This window comes from Taudactylus pleione, unplaced genomic scaffold (assembly GCF_031769625.1).
Source record: "Taudactylus pleione unplaced genomic scaffold, aTauple2 ptg000128l, whole genome shotgun sequence".
Taxonomy (NCBI): Eukaryota; Metazoa; Chordata; class Amphibia; order Anura; family Myobatrachidae; genus Taudactylus; species Taudactylus pleione.
Genome location: NW_028284530.1, coordinates 3,075,624 through 3,102,334, shown reverse-complemented (window position 1 = coordinate 3,102,334; position 26,711 = coordinate 3,075,624). Strand labels below are relative to the sequence as shown.

The 26,711-nt window shown below is 44.4% G+C and overlaps 1 protein-coding gene across 1 annotated transcript in view; it reads left to right on the top strand.

Annotated features, from left to right (window-relative positions):
• The window catches only part of DNAH12 (dynein axonemal heavy chain 12), a 168,684-nt gene that overhangs the window by 82,356 nt on the left and 59,617 nt on the right, over positions 1 to 26,711 (top strand). The window contains exons 32-48 of the mRNA XM_088472684.1: positions 499 to 639; positions 2,595 to 2,678; positions 2,764 to 2,952; positions 3,308 to 3,427; positions 4,298 to 4,486; positions 5,697 to 5,848; positions 6,342 to 6,480; positions 6,776 to 6,942; positions 7,054 to 7,309; positions 9,566 to 9,865; positions 10,603 to 10,781; positions 12,187 to 12,379; positions 14,366 to 14,527; positions 14,708 to 14,902; positions 16,317 to 16,450; positions 24,946 to 25,108; positions 26,224 to 26,304. Of these exons, the coding sequence (XP_088328810.1) occupies positions 499 to 639; positions 2,595 to 2,678; positions 2,764 to 2,952; positions 3,308 to 3,427; positions 4,298 to 4,486; positions 5,697 to 5,848; positions 6,342 to 6,480; positions 6,776 to 6,942; positions 7,054 to 7,309; positions 9,566 to 9,865; positions 10,603 to 10,781; positions 12,187 to 12,379; positions 14,366 to 14,527; positions 14,708 to 14,902; positions 16,317 to 16,450; positions 24,946 to 25,108; positions 26,224 to 26,304 (2,844 nt within the window). The remainder of the gene's footprint in view (positions 1 to 498; positions 640 to 2,594; positions 2,679 to 2,763; positions 2,953 to 3,307; positions 3,428 to 4,297; positions 4,487 to 5,696; positions 5,849 to 6,341; positions 6,481 to 6,775; positions 6,943 to 7,053; positions 7,310 to 9,565; positions 9,866 to 10,602; positions 10,782 to 12,186; positions 12,380 to 14,365; positions 14,528 to 14,707; positions 14,903 to 16,316; positions 16,451 to 24,945; positions 25,109 to 26,223; positions 26,305 to 26,711) is intronic.

Here is a 26,711-nt window from a genome sequence, read left to right as displayed (position 1 = left end):
GATGTACGATATATCGTGAATGCATCAGCTGGTGTGTACACCCAATATATCTGTGAACAACTTAATTAATGAACACATCAGTTCGGCTAAGCAGTACATACAGCTGATGCCAATATATCTGAAAGATATATCGGTGCACCTGCATGTGCTTATGGGTGATTGCCGTCCGCCCGTACACTTGCTGCAGGGACCGCCGACACTATCATCTCAACTGGGCAGGCAAATTTAAATGCCTGCGCAGTTGTGATGTCAGCCCAGACATATTGAGTGGCTAATTAGTAAGTGTGTATAACTTACCAATCAGCCGCTCTGACAGCGGATCGGTCTGCTGACCAATCTGTCGTCTCAGTGTGTACCCAGTATAAGTTACCAAGTGTACTAATAGCAATTTGATCAGTGCTGTTGTTATCGATATGTAAGTAATTTAATCTAAATGCATTCAGATATCTAATGAGAAACATTAATCATGTTCCAACATAAACCTTTGTGACATTTCAGTGGACTGATGGAATTGTTGCCAACACATTCCGAGAGTTTGCATTATCCGAAACTCCGGAAAGGAAATGGGTGGTGTTTGATGGACCTATTGATACCCTGTGGATAGAAAGTATGAACACAGTGCTTGATGATAATAAAAAGGTAAAGTGATAAAACAACACAATGGAATACATTACTATTCTAAACATTTTCTTTCTGAATTTTGTTACATATCTACTAACATTTACAATTGGAATTTCTGTTCAAAATAGACCACACCCCAATTCACCCAAATACACATCCAAGTCAGTCCAAACTGCACCTATTTGGTTCGACTTTGTACCTTTTGGACACAGGAATTGAGGACAGTTAAGATTAAAGCTGGTTTGTTGCCAGATTACTGCAGTATATTTTATTATTATTACCAGTTTCTTATATAGCGCACACATTTTCCGCAGCACTTTACAGAGAATATTTGGGCACTCACATCAGTCCCTGCCCCTGTGGAGCTTACAATCTATATTCCCTACCACATGCTCACACATATACACACTAGGGTTCATTTTTGTGGGATCCAATTAGCCTGACAGTATATTTTTGGAGTGTGGGAGGAAACCGGAGCAAACCCACGCAAGCACAGGGAGAATATATAAACTCTACACAGGTTGGGCCGTGGTGAGAATCAAACCCACGACCTCAGTGCTGTGAGGCAGTAACGCTAACCATTACACTGTCTGTGCTGCCCAAGTAAATAAGGATCCTGTAGCTTCATGATTACCTTACAAGGAAATAATGAATTCATGTAATAACATTACAAAACACACAACCTAGAAAAAAAACTGAAATAAGATCCACAAACCTACATATATAGTTGCAAAGCTTGATATCTATGCATACATTTATGCCATAATATATTCAGATTTATCTTCAAATTACAATGTACTGTTATATGTGAGTCATTTGGATCTTCAATCCTGAAACATATCTGTACCCAATAAAAATGGATTATATTTTTATTATTGATATAGCATGACAAATTAAGCAGCAAATGTTTTTTAATCATCCACATCAATCCCTGCTCCAGAGGATCTTACAGTCTAATTTCTGCATCACAATAACACACACAATAGCCTTAATCTATTAGTATGTTTTGGAGTGTGGAGGGAACCAGAGCACACTCAGGAAACCCATGCAAAAAACGGGGAGAATAAACAAATTCCACACAGGTAGAACCCTGGTTGGAATAGTACCCCAGTGCTTCACTGCTCCCCTGGAATACTCTACCTAACTCCAGTAGACTCTTCTAGTTATTCATTGTCTTACAAGATCAAGGAAAACACAAACCAGTCACAAGTAGCAGCCTCTATGCTAGTGACGGTAACAATAGGGCCCCATGTGGCCCTTCAGAACTTCACTTGGAGCCCTAGCTCCTCCCTGTTCTGTCATATTATTTTTTCATAGCTTGCAATGCTTGCTTACATACACACCTCTGTACCCACCAGGCCTTTGGGGGGTGCGTGGGATCAAGGGGGCAGGGGGCACTGTCTTTTTCGTTTGTACTGGGTCACCCAATTTCTGATGGCAGCCGTGGAGTAAAATACCTGCTGATGTTATTACAGATAAGTGTCTTTCATTGATTACATTTATTAAGTTAACTTATTACTGAGATTACAAGTAATACGCAGCCCTTACCAAGGTTAAAAGGCTCCCAATGCAGCCTCTGAAGTGTATATGGCAGCCTATTTCTGCTCTGTATTCGTTTCTGTATTGTACATGTCTTTTCATCTTTTAATTATGCAGCATCACTTGACACAAAACTGCAAACATAAAGTCACTAAATTAAAGGACATTTATGATGATTAGCATCAGACATGGACATGTAGTCCATGATTCTGGCTAAAGTTATTACTGTCTAACGTTATTACTTACAATAATCTTACCTGTGTATCCTGTTGATGCTCTCTCAGACCCTTACAATACCTGGCACCCACCGCTGTGATGTTACTATTACTTGCTGAAACGTGAGCATCAGGCTCTTCAGCAGTCAGTCAGTAATATGCAAAATCAATAGTTGCATCTAACATTGGGATATTATTTTTTCTTCCTTTTGTTCCCAGCTTTGCTTAATGAGTGGGGAGATTATTCAGATGTCACCTCAGATGAGTCTCATCTTTGAAACAATGGACCTTTCCCAGGCATCGGTACGTTTAAAATCATCCCATAATAATAATAACCATCTTCATATCTGATTATAAACATGGGATCTAAATCTATTTTATTCTCCAGCCTGCTACTGTCAGCCGCTGCGGTATGATTTACCTGGAACCCCAACAACTGGGCTGGACCCCACTGGTCAAGTCTTGGCTTAACACCCTCCCCGAGGCCTTGAAGAAGAAAGAACATCTTGCTCTATTAGAGGATCTCTTCGACTGGCTCATCCGACCTCTATTACGATTCCTCAGGAAACATTGCAAGGTGCGGTCTTGATATTGGCATTAACAGGGGTGGATCTAGGGGATAGGCTGTCCCTAGGCACAATATGATTGGCTGCCCTTTCCCCCCTCACACACCACTTACACTTTGCATTGGACACTCATGTTTGTTTAATTTTCATTGTTCACACAAACAGATCAATCTAATCTATGAACAACTAACATTTTCTATGTCACATTTTTAGGACAATTTGGACTTAATAATTTGCTCACACACCATATTTTCCAGTTTGGTTGTATAACTTCAGGTCCACCCATTTCTGAATGATGAAGTTATAACATTTGCTGTAATTTTAGTGTATAGTACAAATATAAACCATATTTTTTTCCCCGTACAGGAGCTGGTGACCACCAATAATAGCAATGTGGTTATATCGCTCACCCGACTCTTTGAAATGTTGATTTTTGACGTGGTGAATGAAGACCCCATTAATAAGAACATTCGTACCTGGATTATGGTAAGACCCTCATCTCATGGGCCACAGAGATCTTGCACAGTATGATAGTGGTCAACCTGGCTCATCTCCGTCAAGATCCTTTAGTAAGGCGAAGTGAGGGCCGGATTCAGAGATGGACGCTAATGTGATCACAGCTGCGATTGGGCACGAAACTCAGCTGCGAAAATATGCTAATAGTTCCAAAGCTTACCCGAGTATAAGGATGTCTTCTCATCTTCTCACAATGTCGCTTATCTGCGTAAAAATCGGTAACATCGACGCAGATCGAGCAGCTATCTTGTCCTTGCAGCAGGTCTGACCAGCCGCAAACACTGCAGCTCTGCTGACACGCAGAGAGCTCTCATGCTGCTTATGTAATCGCAATGGCTAATTTATGCACGCCCATGTAACGGCATTTAAACGGTAAGACACACCTGCGTTTTCCTGATCATCCCCCGTTACCTCCCCCAAACGCTGAGTACTTGACTCTCACTTTGTAAATGGGTTCTCTGTGCTTGCGGAATCGCAAAACAATCGCAGCGCGTGCATAGTGTGGCTTATACGGATGCGAAATGGTAAACTATCGCTTGATCTGTGTAAGAATCGTCATTGTGTCCATTTTTGAATCAGGCCCTGAATCCATTTCTTTCCAGAACCTGTGAGAAATAGGGTTCATGAAGCCAGTTTTCGCAATGCACCCCTGCAGCATTGTTTCACATAGTTGCTATACCTTTTATAAAGGGGAAAATGCATGAAACGTTATGGATCATTGCATTATTAAATTGTGAATCCAAAAAGCCTGTAGTTAGAGGAAATGTATGGTGGATGACTAAACACAGCTATGTCCACTGACTCGTGACCTTTATTTAGTGTATGTCTTTCTTCCACTAGGCCTGTTTTACTTTCTCTGTGGTGTGGTCCATTGGTGGCTGCTGTGACACTGACAGCCGCATCAAGTTTGATGCTTTTCTCAAAGAAATCATATCCGGAAAGAATGAGCAGCACCCGATGCCGGCATCTGTGGGGAAATGGGAATGTCCATTTGATGATAAAGGCCTGGTCTATGACTATATGTATGAGGTAAAGGTGTTCATAAAACTAGGCAGGACTGAACTGTCTGCTAACGTCATTTTGTTCCTCATCCTCTAATGTGCCTCATTGGTATGAATGTTATTGATGTCAATCTGTATTATCATTTTAACCATGGAAATTCAGTAAACCATGTGGTGGTGCACTTGTGAAAACTGGACAAAGGCATTGTGGCAAACATAGAAACCTATCCGTGTCTGCCAGTTTTCTAGCAACAGTTTGCAAAATGAAAGCTAACCCTCTGGTTAACACGGGTTACTGCACATTTTTTGCTTTGTTACCTATGCAGTTTTCTTATCTGTCCCATTGTTTCTAAGTAATTCTGCTTGAATAACCTTACTTCCTTTATATTGTTTTTCATTAGCATGAAATGAATGGGAGCTGCTGGATTGATCAGCTATGTTCAAATGAAATATCAGCCATAAAATTAAATGGAACAGTTCTTTCAGCGATTCAGTTATATATATAATATATATATATATATATATATATATATATACATACATAAGATCCCTGTTCAAGACATATTTAAATATGTCTTTGTTAATGCAGTAAAACTAATTGTTTAAAGAACTTTTCCTTTCCCAGATAGTTTGCAGTATTGTCTGTTTAACACAAAATACTTAAGAGTATATTTACTTAAGTGCGGGTTTTTAGAAGTGGAGATGTTGCCCATAGCAACCAATCAAATTCTACTTAACATTTATCTAGCACCATCTAGAAGATAATAGTTAGAAATTGGTTGATTGCTATGGGCAACATCTCCACTTCTAAAAACCCGCACTTTAGTAAATATACCCCTTAAGTATTTTGTGTTAAACAGACAATACCGCAAACTATCTGGGAAAGAAAAATCACTTTCGGAATTATACCCTGTAGAGCTAACATATGATTATTTGGACTAGAATGGTCCAGAGACACTAGAGCTATATGCTGATATATATATCTATGTCTGCTGCACATACTCATTATTCTCATACTTTTCTACAATCCCTCCTGTATTGGGCACCTTTCAGATCATGTTTACATATCATGTTATTATTGGTGCTAAATTATGGTTACATATTGTATGAAAATGTCCCTACTTTTGCTATCAGAATGTGTTATCTATCTCTCTTCTATAACTCATCCTCATCTCCAGGAATTATTTCTATCTACAGAGTCATTTAACATTTCTAAGAGCTTGTGGGGTTTTTTTCAGCTAAAATCCCGGGGACGTTGGGTTCACTGGAATGATTTCATCAAAAGCACAACCATTGGAGACAAAAACACCAAAATTCAAGATATCATTGTACCAACAATGGACACTGTCAGATACACCTTCCTCATGGATATGTGTATCAAACACACCAAGTGAGTGGTGTTTTTAGCCAGATATACACACCCGAAACATCAGTGTTAAATCATATCAGTAATACAATTTAAACAGCAGAGTTTATGCTATTCTGCTCTCCTCTCTATAAACCTTCCTATGGCCTGAGTATACGTTGATAGAGAGCATAAACCATACCTACTTTTCGATAATTCCAAACTAGATGTGAAAATCTAGAGAATTATGTTTTGTTGTAGTAACAGGATTTGTAAATGAATTGTAAAATATTTTATCTGCTAAAAGAATATAGTTGCACCTAGAGTACATGATGGTAAAATGTTGGGTCTGTGCTATTATATACTCAGGGTGCATTGAGAAACTTTGATATAAGCCTATGAGGTTCAAACTAAGCTGATATAAGACGGACCACTAGGTGGAGCTTACACATGATAAGTGCATACAACAAACATTAAATTATGCTTAAGGCATGACATATACTTTTGGTTACTAACAACTTATTTTCCCTTTCCATAGACCTTTGTTATTTGTGGGGCCAACCGGAACGGGTAAATCCGTTTATGTTAAGGACAAATTAATGAACAATTTGGACAAAGATAAATTCTTTCCCTTCTTCATTAATTTTTCTGCTCGAACCAGTGCCAATCAGACTCAGGTATGTGCTGTTTTCTTTCACAATCTTTGATCCGGTCTATTCTGAGTGGACATCCACACCATAGTCTAATGTTCAGGGTAGAAGTACATGGTGGCATTGAATATAAAATAATATATTGCGTAATTTTTTATCTCAGCAAAGTTTTTGTGGCATAGGTATGTATATTCTTACATCATATCAAAGTCTAGTAATGTATCTTTTAAGCATTATTAAATGAAGCTTACATTAAGTGCATATCGGAATCACATGGGTTGCTGATTCAGTAGTTGTATTAATCTGTCAATACCTGTTCTAGAATATTGTCATGGACAGACTGGATAAAAGACGCAAAGGAGTGTATGGACCTCAGATGGGGAAGAAATGTGTCATATTTGTGGATGATATGAACATGCCGGCTCTAGAAAAATATGGTGCACAGCCACCGATTGAGCTATTGCGACAGTTCTTCGACCATGGGAACTGGTAATTGTTATGAGAAAATAATCTTTAGCTGATGTTTTATGTTGTTTGTATGTTGTTCCCTCTTTCCATTTACAAGCTATATTTAAAAAATAATAATTTCACAACATTAAGGTATGACTTGAAGGACACCTCCAAAATCACACTGGTGGATGTTCAGCTAATAGCAGCAATGGGGCCCCCTGGTGGTGGAAGGAATGCAGTGACTCCGCGGTTCTTGCGTCATTTTAATATTTGCACTATCAACGCCTTTAGTGATGAGACCATGGTTCGCATCTTCTCTGCCGTTGTGGCATTCTACCTAAGAAACCATGAGTTTTCACCTGAATTCTTTACCGTTGGGACTCAAATCGTCAATAGCACAATGGAGGTGAGGAAAAGTCACCACATATTTTTATTTATTATTATTTTTTAGAAGCTATTTGCTTAGCAAGAATATTTGGCCATTCACATCAGTCCCTACCACATTTACACACACACACACACACACACACACACACACACACACACACACACACACACACACACACACACACACACACACACACACACACACACACACACACACACACACACACACACACACACTCGTGTTCACACAAACATGAAGACAATAAACTGACAAACTCCACACAGAGCTGTGGTGGAAATTGAACACAAGACCCCAGTGCTGTTGGGCAGTAATGCTAACCATTACACCATCCATACTGCCCATATTTAAATGCAATACACAGATAGAAGTGACACAAAATCTAGAGCAGATGTTAAACTTTATTTTTTAAAATGAAAAATGGGTCAAGGCTTATGACAATCTTGAAGATTCATATGAAAGTGGAAAATGTCCACTATGTGATATAATCAAGATTATCTTATGCAGTAAAGGTCTTTTGCACATATACCAATTTGTGCCACATTCTAATGTTATATCATGCTTATTAATAACGTTTTTGCTATAATAATAATAATTATAATTATAATACAGGTAATAATAATAATAATAATAATAATAAATACAGGTAGTGATAATAATATCAACAATAGCACAATTATGAAGTACTTTATTACAATCAGACATTGGCCCTGATTCAGAGCCGGACGCTCTGAACAGAGCGCTCGCTCTGAATCAGGGCCCACCTCCATAAATATGGAGCGTCCTCCTGGACGCTCATATAGCTGTGGGTCACCACCCACAGCCTATACGAGCGTGCAGGATGATGGTCGCGATGGTCTTGACCATCGCGACCATCGCCAGTGCGACCAGAAGCCTGCGGTTGAGTTTCTCAACCGCAAGGCCAGGAGTGAGTTTGGCTCTATCAGAGCCAAAATCACTCCCAATGACATCACTAGTGATGTCAGTGGGGCCGGCTTCTGACGGTAGGCCTTCCCTTGGGAACGCCTCCGTCTGACAGGCACGCCCCCGGCACGCCCACCAAAGGGGGCGTGCTGTCAATCAACATCGACAGCACGCCCCTTTGATCAGACACAATGAGCGAAGGAAAGTCCTTCGCTCGTCGCGTCTCGCGCATGCGCACGACGGAGCTCCCTCCGTCGTGCGCATGCGCAGTGCACACCATCGACCCACTTGCGAGCGGACAGCCGCTCGCGAGTGGGTCTGAATCAGGCCCATTATGTGGTATACTAGCAAATTGTCACATTAATTTTACATGAACTCTCAACGTATTGTAGTGTTATTGTTATAAGTATAAAGACACTAAGGCCCGTATTCAATTAGAGGCGAAAAGTCAGGAAGGTTTCTCCTGTCCGACTTTCCGCCTCCTTCGCTTGTTTCACCCCATTCAGCACCAAACCATGCGAAAACGGAACAGGCGGAAAGTACTGTCAGAAGTGGGGAAATCAGTCTGTACCCCAAAAAAAGATGCATTCACATAGGGAATCAATGTACATGTGTACTAATAGCCCTAATAAAAGTGTTTGGGGTACTTAAGTAGTTTAAATTGCTTCTTATTAGCGTCTATGCAAAAGTGGTGAAGAATGACATAAAGCAGTATTTTTAGGAGAAAATAAGTAGTCCAGTCAAATTTAGGGTACTTGAAAATGGGTGCAAGCATATATTAATGTTTCTAAAGTTAACTTCTTAAAAATGTAAAAAACACACCTGCTACATTCACCTGCAATGCCAAAAACACCTGACCCATCCTTGCAGACCCCCAGAAATCTATTTTGCTAGTTTTTATGCTTGTCCCCCCACTTTTTACTTTTTCACCCCAAAAATGGAAGTACTTTTTTGGGATGTTCTTTTTGTTTTTTTCAAGGTTTGGCCTTTGGGGGACGGTGCCAAGGGTTCTAGGTCATTTCCCCACGTTTGCACCCCAAAATAAAGATTTTGCACTTCTTTTCACCCGCTATTAATAGGCGAATCTTTTTCGCCTATTACATTGCATTGAGTTTCCGCTTAGGCGAAATCCGTCCGGAATTGAATTTGGAGATAAGTTCCAACCAGACGAAAAGCGGCACTAGGCGAAACTTTTTCGCCGATTACAGCTTTTCCCCTCTAATTGAATACGGCCCTAAATAAGAGAAATACCATTGAATTGTGCTGTATTGTCTGACATGTCAGAGCTTCATCTTTCACTACGTTATTTTATTTAATATCTCCAAAATGTAGGTATACAAGAAAGCCATGAATAACTTGTTACCCACCCCTGCTAAATCCCATTATACATTTAACCTGCGGGACTTCTCTCGAGTAATACAAGGTTGCCTGCTCATCAAGAAAGAGTCGGTGGAAAATAAACGCGTCATGGTGCGACTTTTTGTGCACGAAGTGCTACGGGTGTTTTATGATCGTTTAGTCGATGACAAGGATAGGTCCTGGCTCTTTAAATTAATAAAAGATGTTGTGAAGGATCATTTCAAGGAAAGTTTTGAATCTGTCTTTGAGCACCTAAAACAAGGAAATGAGCCAGTGAGTAGTGAAATACTATTTAAATGTGATTTATACTTATATTACTGACAACTTTATAAAAGTCTACATTTTTTTCTGACCCATTGTTTGAGTTACATACTCTAAAATGTATAATTACTGTGTTTTGTAATACCTAGGCAATAAAGGAGTTCAGGAACTGAAAATAAAATGTGTATTACCCTATTCAAACCCAGAATAATTGGTGTAGCAAATACTATTAATTATTTAGTAATGTAAAGATGGTGGCATATTTTACTGACCTTACTGTCACTGATATTCTATTTAATACTTTCATCTTTTAGAGAATGTGTTAAAAGCCAGTCTTAGAATTCTGGGGGAGATGTACTAAGCTCTTCAAAGTGATAAACTACCAGCCACTCAGCTCCTAACTGTAATATTACAGGCTGTGCTTGAAAAATGACAGGAGCTGAGTGGTTGGTAGTTTATCACTCTCTCCAATGTATCACTTTCCAGAGATTAGTACATCTGCCCCTCTGTGTAGAGTGTTCCAGTTATTATAAAAAACAAGCATGTAATATCATGCTTATAGTACAGAAGTGTTATAATTTCAGTGTTCATTAGAAAAACGTGTGTATTATATGGAATAAAGCACGAGGTATAAAGCCTTGTGGTTTAATATGATAGCAGACTGCTATCCATACAAATTACAGTAGAGCCTGTGGTGTCCCGTATATAAAATAATAAGTGATATTGAGATGTTGGCTGGAATATTGCAGTTCTCAGAGGAAAACATTAGAAACTTGCTATTCGGTGACTACATGAACCCTGACCTGGAAGGAGATGAACGCCTCTACGCTGAGGTACCAAGTGTGCAGCTTTTCAATGATATCGTAGAGAGATGTCTGGAAGAATACAACCAGACCCACAAAACTTGCATGAACCTTGTTATATTTAGGTGGGTACCTGCTGATAATAATCCTTTACCAGAGGCGTATTTTATAATGGGTGTGGGGTGCACACGGGCCCACACAGCACACAGAAAACATCTGGAAAATGGCCGCTGCTGCCATTTTCCCTGCGTTTTGCGCATGCGCAGTAGGAAATCACCGGGAAATGTCTGTAGCACCATTTTCCTGGTTATCTGCACATGCGCAGTAGACTCCCGGGCACACTCTAGTGCCCAGAGTCTACCGATGCTGTCAGTTCGCTGACGGCAGCCGGGGAGAGAGGAGGGGGCCCCAGACAGGAAGTGAACACTGGCTCCCTCCTCTCTTAATACGCCCCTGTTAGTTACTCTGCGTGTCTCTATGTGATAGGCTATATTTAGTCTTGTAAATGCTTTGATCTGTTAGTTCCCAGTGCTATTTTTCAGCAGGAACGAGCAGAACCTCTCATTAACTATGATGTAATGTCCTGTGCCAAAATGTATGTTCCATAAGATAAGTTTTATTTTAAAGGCCCTTTTGAGTGCCTTCTTTTCTAAATAAATATATATATAATCAATTATATAAATAATATATATATATAATTGTTATTCTACAGCTCCACCCCCAGTAGCTCCACCCACAGTTCCTGAACCTATTTTTCCAGAAAAATAGCGTAGGTTAGGCCATATCGGATTGGTCTAACCAGTAACTATTTATCTTTTGGGTTATTGTTGGCAATATTAATACATCGCTCCCTGTGCCTTAAAGATATTCAGACTCTTTTCAGACTCATTTTAATTTCTTAGAATTCGTAATTAGTCTTTATAATGTAAGGGGAGCACTGGTCATTTTTACACACAGGGCCTGATTCAGCTTCAGACGAAATAGCTAAGCTGCTCGCAAGCAGCTTAGCTATTCCGTCTGTGCTGATATGGTAATGCAGCAGGAGGCATCATGCCCCCTTCTGCATTACGTATCTGAGCTGCGTTGTCAAACGCAGCATGGGATACTTTGTGGGACATCGACCGGCTGAAGGGATCCATGGGGTCACGCAGCAGGCTGCCGCAGTTGAGTTGAAGAAGCCAGGAAATCATGGCTTCTTCCCCCCCCCCCCAACGGCAGCGACACACCTCCGTTTCGGGGAACGGAGGCCATCGCCGCCCCCTCCCTGCCCCCAACGGCAGCAGACTGTGAATTACTGTCTGCTGCCAGTTTACGTGCGGGCTTGCAGATCTGTTCTGCACATGCGCAGAATGGGTCTGGCGCCTGCGCAGATTCCCGAACATCGGGAATCTGCGTTCAGTAGTGTGATTTATGCCCACAGTGCTATTCATGGATACTTCATATTATTATTACAATATTTTAAAATTATATGTAGCATTTTATTATATAACTCATGTAGACATGGACATTTTCTGTGTTTTCTGGTAACAGATATGTTTTAGAACATTTATCTCGGATTTGCCGGATCCTGAAGCAGCCAGGTGGTAACGCTCTGCTAGTTGGAGTTGGAGGGAGCGGGCGGCAATCGCTGACCCGTTTGGCTACTTCTATGGCAAAAATGAACATCTTCCAACCAGAGATCTCAAAAAGTTACGGCATGAATGAATGGAGAGAAGACCTGAAGGTGTGTCCAATCTGCCCCACATTCTACAAGTACAGAGGCAGATTATAATATGGATTATGAGGGGAGAGATCTCTGCCTAGTGAGAGGGCGCACAACTGTTTTCTCTAAGCAAAGCCCTTGACTTTTCCACCAAATGTAAAGCACCATAGATTGGATTTTGAGATGTATTTTCAGAGATGAACTTTGCTGTTTCCATTTAGTTTTACAGAAAAGCGCATTTGCAGGCGCACTTTGGCCAAAGTTTTCAGTATGGTTTATTTTTGAGGTGCCACAAAGCTCAGCAGCACCGGATAGGCAGTAATAAATAATAGAAAATACAATCGCTCATAAAAAGAGAACTAGTACAGACGAGGTAGACGATGGAGGTGTAGGTGTAAGACAAAGGGCTGAGAGCTGCAAGACATATATGAAGCCAAACAGAACAGTGTTCTTTGGAGAAAAGCGCATTGAAGTAGAAATGAACAAAGGGGTGTGCACTAAACTGGTAGTCGGATGGACTATGAGGTTACGTTTCACCCCTACCTCCCTTTCAAGTGTGTCTGGAAACCTGAACAACTAGAGATCTAAAGGGTCTATTTACCAAGCTGTGTTAGGAGGAGATAAAGTAAACGGTGATAAGGTACCAGCCAATCGGCTCCTAACTGTCATTTTTCAAGCACAGCCTGTGACGTGGCAGTTAGGAGCTGATTGGTTGGTACCTTATCACCATTCACTTTATCTCCTAACACAGCTTAGTAAATAGACCCCTGATTCAGATGTGGATGGTATTGCACAGCCACAAGGAAGCAGCTGTGCAATACCGTCCAACTAAAATGCAAATACAGCACCTGCATGCATCTGTGATCTGAGTGCTGCATCCATAGATGCTGCCTCAGATCATCATAGGTCGCGATGGTTGCTACTTTGGCCTGGCTGAAGCTTACGCACCCTGGCCAGCTCCTGTCTGCTTGCGAGACCAAGAAATCAGCATCTTACTACACAGTCCCTGGCCTCAGGACTCCTAGGAATCAGCCGGGTGCCCCGCCCCCAAATGGCTGCAGCCTGTCAATCAGTCTGACCCATACTGCGCATGGGCAGTACAAGTCTGCGATCCCGCACACAGTCCGGCAGCAGATTGTCAGTGATTGACAGTCTGCTGCTATTTCTGGGCGGGGAGGGGCCCAGAAACGGAGATGTATTGTGACCCTATGCAAGAATTTTACTAATGGCCGCATGTTGTCTTAATGCTGATTTAGTCAGGAATTTATAGCAATGTGTTTTGTAAAAGCTGCTGTGTGATATGAACATGTCAATAATTTAATGTGATCTGAAGGTAGAAGCCCCATTTAAGGGCACTTCTTATATTCTTATCATTTATAGTAGTGGAACCTGATCCCTTTGGAGAAGTACTTACTGCAGTGATTTATGTACAATGGGTGCAGTGTGTGCCCTTGAGTCAAGGAGGCCGAGCACCTTCCAGCCTGGACGCAGAACGGGGTCTCACAGGGTCTCACAGGGTCTCACTGCTTTAGTTGAAAATATGGCGTCAGCATCTGCGCAGAAGATAGCAAAGCAAAAACGCCAGCATCAGTGCCAGGGTCTTTGCTGTCTTCTGCACAGATGCCTTCACTATATTACAAAGCCCTAATCGGTAAGGGTGCTCTGGAACTAGTGCAAAACTTGTGCGCTGGTACCTGCACAGAAGACAGCAAAGACTGCACCAGAGTCTTTTATATCTTCTACTAAGACACCGGTTCATATTTCTGGGGTATGGGAGGGGGCCCATGCAAATCTCATGTGTTAACATGTCACTGACTCAATAACAGAGAAAAGGGAATTGTATGACTTTCTTGGATCAGTTGTATAGTTAGAGATGAGAGAGGGCCCAGAGCTTCTGGTTGGGGTATAAGTACCAGCCCAGAGGAACAGATGATTGGTTGCAGAGGTGTATGCAGCTTGTAGCTACTGTATGTTGTAATAATAATTCTCAGTATCCACTCATTCCAGAGTCTACTGAGGAGTGCTGGAGTGAAAGGACAGAAGACTATCTTCCTCATCACAGACACACAAATCAAACAGGAGGCTTTTCTGGAGGATGTGGACAGTCTACTTAACACCGGGGAGGTTCCTAATCTCTTTGCTGTAGATGAAAAGCAGGAAATTATGGAGGTAACTGAACAATAATGTGTCTAGTACTTGCATTACTATACAATCTAGGCATGATGAGTTTCATACATCTTCTGCTGTCTTTTGTTCACTACAGCCAATAGGGAAATGGAGCTGAACACCTTTAGTACTTGTTCAGTATATAACTAATGATTCTTTGATGATGTCCTCCATTCATTTCAGGGGGTTCGTCCGGCCGCCCAAGCTGGGAATAAGAATGTTGAGCTCAGCCCTCTGGCGCTATTCGCTTTCTTTGTGAACCGTTGTAAAGAGAACCTTCACATTGTGGTTGCATTTAGCCCCATTGGAGACGCATTTCGTAACCGACTGCGACAGTTCCCATCACTGATCAACTGCTGCACTATTGATTGGTTCCAGGTATGTTGTGAGATCTCAGGAGACACTGAACCCCCCTGAGGATTAATTATAGATGTCCTTAGACTGTACCTTACCATACTTAACTCACAGGTTTTACTTAAGGAGCCAGTAAAACCACTTTATGGTACTAATATATATACTAATATACTGTATATCAAAGGTCATCTGTTACTGAGCTGAATAATATACATGAAATAACTGGAGTATTTATAAATGACTAAGTACATCCGCTGAGCAGAGCCAGATAATTCGCTAGGCTCATGCCTAGGTACCAGTGGTCACTGAAGTTTACCATGACCTGTTTTTATGTGTTTCTTATTTAGAAATGGTGATAGGGACCCCAGACCAGTATTTTACCTAGAGTCCAATGGGGTCTTAATCAGACTCTGCTGCCAGGCTCTCTGTCATCCCTCTGCAGCTGTCTGCCATGTTAGAAGGGGAGAGCTTTCCTAACACAGCAGACACAAAGCCTTGCGGACTTAGGACCTGATTCAGAGAAGGACGGAATTACAGAACCGCACACAAGCGGCTGTGCAATTCCATTCATCTAAAATGCTAATGTAGCAGGAGGTGTGTGTAGGAAACAGAGACTTCCTTGCTGCATCTGCGATCCCACCGAGGTCACAGCCTGGGATCACCATCACAACCAGGCTGAGGAAGCTGAAGCTTACAGCAACCTGACCGGATCCAATTCACTTGTGAGCCAGGAAATCTGCGTCCACCAACACAGACCCTGGCCTCGTCCCTCCCGGAAAAACGGGGGCGACACGTCCCCGTGTCTGGGCACGGTGGCCAGCCACGCCCCGCTACACCCCCAAAACAACATGTTGCGGCTTGGTGGAGGGGTCTGCGAGCGAGATCACAGGACCTGTTCTGCACAGACCCCAAAACATTGGAGATGTATGCTAACCATCGGGTTAGAGTACATCTCTGAATCAGGCCATTACTTTGCAGAAATAAAGTGTGTGGATTACAGTGTGTGGATATATCAGATTCTGTATCCGGTCCCATTTACTATTATAGTTGTTATTCATTAAAATAACTTAAAGTTAAAAATTAGAAAATGTGGAAGTTGCCCATGGCAGCCAATCAGCTTTGAGGTTGTATTTATCAAGTACATTCTTGCTGATTGGTTGCCATGGGCACTGGCACACTTCTCCACTCTTTTCACTGCTTCATACATCTACCCCTCAGTGGCATGCATTGTCCCTGAGGACCCCTTTCTCTCTGTTACATGACATGTTACAGATAAGTGTCATATTCTGTCCTCTACACGGTGCCACGTTGGATTGGTTGCACCAAGCCTAATACTCTATTATACCGAACACATGAGTTAAGGTTACCAATCTCTGAATGTGGCCATTACACCAGTAATCAGTGACTATGACCTTCCTATGACTTTCTTCTCTTCTAGCCATGGCCAGAGGATGCCCTTGAGCGGGTGGCAGTAAAGTTCCTGGAAACGCTGGAACTGACCAGTACAGAGCATGAGGAAGTGGTCCCTATCTGTAAATACTTCCACACATCAGCCATAGCGCTATCAGACAAGTAATTCACCTACTTCTAGTATTCTAGATCATTTCTCTTCTTACGTGACAAATTATGCTGATGGCATGTAAAACAATATTTACCAGTGCTATCAGCAAATGTATTGCTGATTTCTTGGGCAGGGCCCTAACAGTACCTGAAAGTAATAGTATAAACATATACATCTTAGTAGGGAATGGGTATGAAGTCCTGACGGCTGAATAGTCGCCGGTTCATATCCCAACGCCAAGAGTCCGACAGGGCAGGTCAGTACCCTATCCCTACCTCTCTTCCCCCCCCCCTTAACCCTAACCCTCCTGTAGTGTTGCCTAACCCTAACCTCCCTCCGTAGTGCCTAACTGTAACCCTCCTGGGGGGGTGCCTATCCCTTAACCCCCTTTACCGTACCCTGAACCTAACACCAACCTCCCCCCCGGGGGTTGCCAAACCCTAACACACCCCTACTGCATCTGGGGGATGCCTAAACCCCACCCGGGGGGTGCTTAAGCCTAAGTCCTCCCTGGAGTCTCTAAACCTATCCCCCCCCCCCCCATGGCTAAGTGCTAAGATGCCCGGACTTACCTCGATCGGTCTGGCGTCCTTCTGTATTCCGGCTTCGGGATTAAGATAGGTGTTGGTATTTTGAGTTTTCGACGCCTATTTTAAGTCCCCCGTCGGGCTTTGGTTGTCGGGATATAGACCGGCGGCATCGACCGCCGGTCTATTAACTATGTCCCCTTAGTAGTATGTATGCAAAAGACCCTGAGGTAAATTTCTATTGGCTGTTTTGCCTGGCGTTTGAAACAGCTGCACATCGCCTGTGATTTTGACCTACAAGCCACTAAATGTACTATTCAGCAGTTTGGATGGTTATTCTCAAACCGCAGATGATGCCCGGCAGTTTACAAATATCTAAACCGCTGGTGGTTTGGTCAAAATTGGCAGGAAAAAATATTTGACAAAACCACCATGAAACTGCAGCATCTATCAGAAGGGAGGAATCACAATTCACTTATAATGAAGGCAATCAGAATGTATTCAATAAGGCAGCAGATAAATGTTTTTTTTATGATGGAGTGACGCCGGCAACACTTATAATTTTATGATGTTGGCAAAATTTATATAGCCATGATATAATAAATGTTGCCCCTGTAATAAAAACATTATTTTATTCCAATTAACAATTGATCCCCCCTTAAAAATATATATTGATATCTTAATACAATGAAACATTCATTTTGCTCCTGATATATTAATTAAATAGTATTTCTCCTTCAGGGTCCATAGGGCTCCACAGGGAGACCTTGGGGTGTAGGTGGTGGTTGAGGACTGGGCACCACACAGTTAAAGTTTTCAGCTCCCAGGATGCACTGGTGCATCGCCCTATACCCCGCCCCCTCGCCAGAGGCACCTCAGTTTCGTCGGTGCCCTCCCGGAGTCGGGTCAACATTATGCAGTGGGTTGCTTAGGCAGCCCAAAAAGCGTTTATTTTATGATTTATTTCTTTTTTTATACTTTTCCTGTTGAGCGAGCAGCAGCAGACTGTCCACAGGACGCCTGCGCTGCCGCTCTGTCACCCCTCCGGGCGCCGCAATGCCAGCTTTGGCTGGGGATTCGGCGGGCATCCCGGGGTCCTCGATAGCCGGCCCCGCGGACGGACCACTGCAACCCGGACACAAGGGGACAGGTAAAGCAGGTCATCGCTCGCAGTGACCCGCGGATTCGCAGTCATACCTCCGGTCTCAGGGGACAGACCGGCAGTGGCGTAACTAGGGTATTTGGAGCCCAGGGCAAATTTGAAAAGAGAGCCCACCCCCGTCAAAAAATGGGCGTGGTCACTTAAAAATGGGGCGTGTCAACATGACACACCCCTTTATTTTCACACTGAACATTCCTATCCATATGCACCTTAACCCCAGTAGTACCCCTTATACAGTATGCAGTTGTGGTCCCTCTTATGCAGTCCCATAGTAGTGCCCCTTATACAGTATCCCCAGTAGTGGTCCCCCTTATACAGCCCCCAATTTAGTTCCCCTTACTCAGTACCCCCAGTAGTGGCCCCCCCAAATGCATTGCCCCATGTAGTGTTCCCCCTTATGCAGTGCCCCCAGTAGCAGTCCCCACAATGCAGTGCGCCCAGTAGCAGTGTCCCCTTATGCAGTGCCCTTTATATGGTGCCCCCAGTAGTAGTCACCCCCCTATGCAGTGCCCTTTACATAGTGACCCTAGCAGTAGTCCCCCCCCATGCAGTTTTCCCAGTAGTGGTCCCCTTATGCAGGCACCCAGTAGTGATCCCCCCTATCCAGTGCCCCCTGTAGTGGCCCTTCCTATTATCGCCCCCAGTAGTGGCCCTTCCTATTATTGCCCCCAGTAGTGGTCCCCCGAGTGCAGTGCCTCTAGTAGTAGGCCCCTTTTATAATGCCCCCAGTGGTAGTTCCCCCCAAGTAGTAGTCCCCAGTAGAGGTTCCCCCTCCCGATTAAGTGCCCCCAGTAGTAGCCCCCCCCCAGTAGAGGTCCTCCCAATAATGGTGTCCCCAGTAGTAGCCACCCCTCCCCCGTTGTACCCCAACCCCCAGTAGAGATCCCCCCCAGTAGTAGCCACCCCCCTCCCCCGTTGTGCAGATAGGTTAAAAAAAAAATATATATATAAAAATATACTTACCTGAATCCACGCTGCTGCTGCTGCGGTCCACGACGCCGCTCCCGCCGCCGCCGCCCGCCAGTCCTCCCGGGCTGGCGCGCTCAGCATTATGGGACAGACGTCATGACGTCTGTCCCATTACCCACTGCAGGAGCCGGACGGAAGTCCGGCTCTAGCAGTGGGTGCTGCAGCAGTCAATGAGAGTCTATCTGACTCTCATTGGCTGCTGTTTAACACACGCATCGCTGCCGGCGATGCGTGTGTTATGCACAGCCTGAGCCCGCCTCCTAGCGCTATTGGGCAAGCGCTCAGGGGGAGGGAGCGGGCTCAGGTGTGCAGCACAGGTGTGCAGCACAGGACCGGCACTGGAAGCCTAGCGCCGGTCCTGTGTAAATGTGTAGCGCTGACCGCACTCACTGTGGTCGGCGCTACACTGGCTAACTAGGGCGGGCCGGTACCGTGGCCGGCGGCGCCCCCCCGCGCCGCCGGTCAAAAGGCGCCCAGGGCACGCTCCCTGCCCGACCCCCCCTAGTTACGCCACTGCAGACCGGAGGCGTTGAGAGTGAACACAGGCTGTGTCCATAGTGATCCACTAGACCACCAGGGTACATATGGATCAAGAATCCAGCAACCCGGTGGTTAAAAATTAGCATGGGGAGTTCAGCTTTCCCCATTAAAGCGGGCCCCTCCCCTCAGCTCAGGGCGCCATTCCTCTGAGGTCTCGCTTCCCTGAACTACTATCCTCCTCCAGCTACGCCCCCTCAGAGCTCTCAGGTGGCCATTTTCTCCAGGCTCAGCCACAGCTCTCTCAGGGAAACGCAGGGTCCGGTCCCCATACATACCTCTCCCTGGAGTCAGGTTATGTAGTGCTATAGCCTACCAGATGTTGAGTCACTGACCACAGAATCTGTGTAGTTGATTGTAGTGCCCTTCTGCAGTTATATGGTATTTCTGCATTGTATGGGACTTATGCTAGCACTGCCTGTCTGCTTATTTCTCTATACTGTCAGTATATATCTTTCCCTCTAACATACAGGTGTATTCAGGGTTTTTTCCAGTACCTCACATCTCTGCAATAAATGTTTTGGTGAGGGTTGTCACATACAGTTGGTTACTGCACAGTGCAATATTTGTGCTGTGCGCTCCTGCAGCTTGCCCAAGCCTAATGGTGCATACACACAGTCAGATTTCTTATCAGATATGAACAATAACGATTGTAAAAATCGTTCATATCTTTGACATGTAGGGCATGCATCGACGAACGATGCGTGTTTCCGCATGTCAGATAACGATACCTGACATAGTCTGTGTTTGCAGACAGATTTGGACAATTTCATTAATTTTAATACTGTCAGAAATCGAGCATCGTTCATGAAATCGTTGGTCAAATCGTTCATCGTTGATCTAGCAAGTCTGACTGTGTGTATGCACCATAAGACAGGATCAGTATTTTGCATTCCTACTTGTATCCTACATACCCAGTGGTTGCAAAGGCAAGAGTAGCAAGCAAGCATCTGCACCCATACTGCTATCATGCAAATTAAGTGCTGCAGGCTTAAGTGATGAGGATTTGATACAAGATGGGTTATGTGTTAAGTGTTTTACTCCACCAGGCCCATCAGACACCCCAGCTCCTGCACAAGAGACCCCCCTGGGCTTCCTTTTCTCAGATGCTGGCTACTATTGCGGACCGCCCAGCAGTACCGACTGTAATTCACCCTATGGGGTTACCAAGCAGGCCGTAATTCCCCCTATGGGGTTGCCACAACAGATTCAGGCAATACAGGTACCTCATGTGCCCCCTCCTTGGGTAGACTTATTCTCTAGCTCGGTACAGAGTCTGGTGGCTACCTCTACAGCCTTTCAAACACCCTGCTGTGCTTCTACAGAGATCTATACAAGGTAAGTTTTAAATAGAAAGGAACTTATCTGCTAGATCTTATATATCTCCACACCGCAATGTTCCTCCCCAGTTATGTCTCAAATGGTGAATGTAGATCCTCCAAGATAGAACATATAAAGAAAGAACAAAAAAATCTAGTGCGGCAAGTTTTACATATTGTAATAAGTATCAGAAATACGTAGACTATGCAAGTATCACACTTTCAATTAAGTGTGCCACAGTAACAACCTTCAAATCATGTAACACTCTTTATGGCTTGAATAAAAAATGATTCTACAGACACTCGTGCAAAAATAAAACCAGATTTAATGTCAATTGGATCCGACAAACAGGATCATAAAAATCTTCAGATGATTCGCAAGAAAAAACATCCACAAAGGTATAGCATATGAGGGTGGCTTCATACCAGAATCCAGTTGATTAAGATGCTCATCAAACAATAAGATAGAGACGATGTGCCGTTCTTCCAGCGGAGATGGACTTCAAGCTGAAACACCACCGTCACCTGGTCTGGTCTGCTCTCCAATCCTCTGCTCCTGGCCAACGCGTTTCAATCAGTGAACTCTGGCCCTGATTCAGAGCCGGACGCTCTGACAGAGCGCTCGCTCTGAATCAGGGCCGTCCCTCTTCGTTTTTAGAGCGGCCTCCTGGTCGCTCGCATAGCTGTGGGTGACCACCCACAGCTATAGCGAGCGGCCAAAAAGATGGTCGCGATGGTCAAGACCATCGCGGCCATCGGGCTTGCGACGAGACCCTTGCGGTAGGGTCTCGTTGCCGCAAGCCCTGGAGTGCTTTTGGCTCTATCAGAGCCAAAAGCACTCCCACTGACATCACTTGTGATGTCAGTGGGGTCGGCCCCAGATGGTAGGTGTTCCCATGGGAACGCCTCCGTCTGGGCAGCAACGCCCCCAGGACGCCCACCAAAGGGGGCGTGCTGTCACTCACCATCGACAGCACGCCCCTTTGGTGTGAGACCCATAGCGACGGCTTGGCCGTCGTTATTCGGGTCTCGCGCATGTGCACGACGGAGCCGCCTCCGTAGTGCATGCGCACTTGGTCAACATCGACCCGCTTGCGAGCGCTTAGCGCTCGCGAGCGGGTATGAATTAGGCCCTCTGATCTTTGTCAAGGCATATGTCCATCTCCAGGCGGAACGCTAAACCCCATCGGATCAAAGCTCAGACAATGGTTCTGAATAACCGGAAGCGCGTCCGGTTATTCAGAAGTCGGTGTTCAGGTACTGGGATCCGAGACACCCGCCGAAACCGGAAGTACCATGTTACAGCACTTCCGGTATTCAGAACAATCGCCGGTGGGAGAAAGAAGAACGCCGCAACACAGAGGAGGTGTCTACTACCAGGAGACAGGTAGGATTAGGGAAAGTTAGTGAGTAACTTACCTGCATCTCCAAACATCGAGCTGAAGTCTTCACCCTCCACGGCCATACAACATCTATACCTCCCGCCTCCGGATCCCGACACCTTGCTCAAAAAAGAGCTATAAACATCACAACAATTTTTGTTTAATAAAACAAAGCTCTACTACTTTTAAAGTATTTCTATGTGTTTTCAGCATTGCTTATATTTATCACAAGCGCTCCATATACACTTATTAAATATTTCCAATGGTGTCATACCAGAAGCTACGACCCCCAAGTTTTTAGAATTTCCAGAGTCCTGGCCAAGCTGGATTGGACCTTGGACTCTGCCTGGCCTCACTGAAAGTGCATGTCTCTTCTCTATCCATTTGGTTCCAGCATAGACTTGCTCCACTTCCGGATGTCCACACCTTCCTCCAGGGTGTCCTCCATATACAACCTCCCTTTGTCCCTCCAGTGGCTCCACGGGATTTGTCAGCAGTGCATCGTGCCCTCCAGGGTCCTCCGTTTGAACCCCTGGATTCTGTGTAACTCAAGTGGCTCACAGCAAAGACTCTTTTTCTTCTGGCTATGGCGTCCGCCAGAAGGGTGTCAGATTTAGGGGCGCTCTCCTGTCGCTCCCCATTTCTGATATATTATCAGGACAGGGCTGTACTTCAGACTCGCCCTGGTGTTCTTCCAAAAGTTGTTACTAGTTTCCACATTAATGAGGAAACTGTAGTCTCGGCCTTTCAATCACCAGACAGGTGAGGCCTCCTTGGATGTCTTCAGGATATACGTGTACCGTACCCGTTCCCTTCGGAGATCAGACTCCTTATTTGTGCTCTATGGATTTCACAAGAAGGGATAGCCAGCCAACAAACAGACATTGGCTAGATGGCTTCGTATGACTATCTCACAAGCTTACACGCAGGCAGGCCTTCCTGTACTGGCTACTGTTACTGCTCACTCTACTCGCTCTGTGGGTCCTTCCTGAGCAGCTCGCCGTGGCGCCTCAGCTGAACAGCTTTGTAAGGCGGCTATGTGGTCCTCTGTCCATACATTTCTGAGGTTTTATGCCTTTGATACATTTGCCTCTCAGGATGCTTCATTTGGGCGCTGGATTCTCCTCTCAGCACAGGAGCGTCCCTTCCCTCAAATTACTGCTTTGGGACATCCCCAAGTTCTCCCCGTGGAGCCCTATGGACCCGGAAGAAGAAAATGAGAGTTATGGTAAAACTTACCTTTGTTAAATCTCTTTTTTCCAAGTCCATAGGGTCCACAGGACACCCGCCCTGACGCACCTGGCTTCATATGGGCTATGTTTCTGGTCACAGGTTTCCCGTCTCCTTCTACGTGAGAGTGTGATTCTTGTGTGTACCAGTCTTCCTTCTCTCTTCTCCTCCTCCGGCCTTTGGCTTGTCACGAACTGAGGTGCCTCTGACTAGGGGGCGGTGTATAGGGGACCAGTGCACCCTGGAAGCTGAAAGCTTTAACTGTGTGGTGCCTGATCCTCAACCACCACCTACACCCCAAGGTCTCCCTGTTGACCCTATGGACTTCGAAGAAAGAGAGTTAACAAAGGTAAGTTGTACCATAACTCTCATTTCCCCCCCCACAAGAGAATGATCAAAGTTACCTGCCTACTAAATACATAATGCGTGTCCTTATTATAAGTGTATTGTGATTCCGCTCCTTCTGATGGGTTGGGTATGGGATCCCAGCGATCAGGATGCCGATGGTCATAATACAGACAGTGGCATCTCGACAGTCAGAATACCAACAGAATTTTGTAACTGTTAAAATCCTACCCCTCCCCCCTACCCCTAACCGACCTTTCCTGCCGCCTAACCCTCCCCCCCACAGCCTAACCCTAACCCTCCCCCTAGTTCCTAACCCTAAACCTAACCCTTATACTCACCATCAGATGTCAGCGGTCAGGATTCTGGAGCTGGGATTCAAACTGCTGTTGGGATTTCTGTGCCAGGATTCTAACCGCTGGCATCCTGACCATTGACGACCAGACGGCTCACACAACATGCATTTTGAGCTTTCTTTCCTGTTACAACCACCTAATTTTTCTAGGTGGATTTGGCTGTGGTTTTCCACTACCTCTTTTGGTGGTTTCTATTCACATTTAAAAAAAAATAGTGCCTGTGTTTAATGGCATCTCATAAAATTATAGTTTTATGTTGGTTTTGCCTTTAGTAAATATGGGGTTCTCAAAACTATCTGTATATCCACCAAAAAACAGTGGTTTAAAACAATTGATGCTTAGTAAAGTTATCCATATTAGTAACTTCTTGTTCCTGAGCCTGGTACAAAATAATAAAAGTCGGATGTTACCATAGAAGTGAAATGGAATCATTTTGTCATTTTGTTATATCTGTTATATATGTTTTGTCACTACTGTATCGTCTCATGTCTGTACGTTTTAACCTTCAACTTCATATGTCCTTGTTCCATTTCTGTGTATGATTTGAGGTTTGTGTGATTTGTTATATTGATGATGTTTTAAGCAGCCACATTGGACTTTTGTTCCAAAAAGTTACATATTGTGATTATATTCCATCTCCCTAATAGTGTCTGCATTATTATTACCTTACTATTTACAGGTTTTTGAGAGAGCTGGGGAGGCATAACTATGTGACCCCCACGTCTTACTTGGAGCTGATTGCTGCCTTCCGACAACTGTTATCTCAGAAGCGCGACACAGTGATGAAAGCGAAAAAGAGATACACTAATGGTTTGGATAAATTGGCATTTGCTGAATCACAGGTTAGCATTATGTAATGCACAAAGCCCTCCCACAGCATCAGTATAAGAAGGGTCACAATGAAGAGCACTACAGGACAGGAGAGATAGAGGGGGCATGATTTGTTGTTGTTACCAGGCCCTCCAAGAGCCGCTCTGGGCTTGGGTAAAAAGGGGGCATGGTCTAAATACGGGAGGCGTAGCCATGCCCCCTTAGGTAAGAAAAAAAGAGAGAAAAGTTTTACAGCGCCGCTTTGTGGTGCTGTGCGCTGACGAGGGAGGCGCAGTGAGCCCCCTTAGCCCGGTGCATAACCAGTGGGGGGTGCGAACAGCTTGATTGCTCCCCCCCACAGGCATAGGAGTCTGCTATGGCTGCTTCTTAGCAGCTGCGAGCAGTCTCCTAGTGCAGGCCAGCATACAGCAGCGTGCGCTGGGGTGCTGTGATGTAAGAGGAGGGGGAGCAGTGCCAGACCAGGGCCCCCGCTTGGCCCGGGTAATTAGTACCCGCTCCACCCCCTCTCGGCACCCCTGGTTATTACTAATGTCGCTACCGCTTCCTTACAGCTTTCCCAAACTCCACTCTGAGCCACACTCACTCATCTCGTTTCACATGTGATCTCTTCCCATTAGAATGTAAGCTTTCTCATGAGCAGGGCCCTCACTACACTTTGTTTCCATGTCTAACCTTCAGTTGCGTCCCTCCCCGCTGTGTAACCTGGTGCGGGGAGGGATGCTGTGTGTGCGGCTATGCCAAAAGGGGTGTGGCCTCACGGACAGGGGCACTGCCCAGCGCATCGGCTCCTTACAAGCCAACGACAATAATAACAACAGATGATTACTGAATAATACACATTTATAGCAACTCATGGTGAGCCAGCAAATATGTCCTCCTGCTAGCTAAGTGTTCTGGCTACAGCTGTTTCCTCTCATAAGCCTCTATGGCAGAATGTAGTGTGTAGATGCTGGCAGGGACCAGTGAAACACCACCCACATGCTACGTACATTGCATTACTCACTACAGTTATTATGGAACAAAATGAAGCCCTACCCTTTTCTCACTGCCAGTCCTCATCAGTTGCCCTCTTTGCCAGTTCTCTCCTCATTTCCTGTTGGTAATTTATTCCTTGTGGTTTATTTAGGTTGGGGAGATGAAGAAGGAGCTGGTCAACTTACAACCAAAATTGGAAGAAGCCAAAGTAGAAAATGCAAACATGATGAAGGTGACTGCACAACAAACTGTTCAAACCTAAAAAACACCCATATATTTTTGAAAATAAATGTATTTTACAAGGTTTGGTAAAATGCTGGTGTTTCCATGTATTGGATATACTTAGTTTATTCACAATGTCATCTTCAACAGAAGAAGAGGTCAGATACTGCGATGCTGACACTACACAAATTGGTGTCTATTGTGCAGAGTTTTTGTTCACTCTTATGAAAACTGTACTTAAACGTACCTTATACGATGTTTTTGCATTGATCGCGCCATGGTGACCATTAGGCATAGCATAAGGTGGCTTTTTTAGAGAAAAAAAATAAAAAACACTTAATATTTGGTGTCTTGCACAAAAAAGGAAACCGTGCTGGAAGATCAGAAGATGCAGCCAGGAATGATAGGAGATTAATG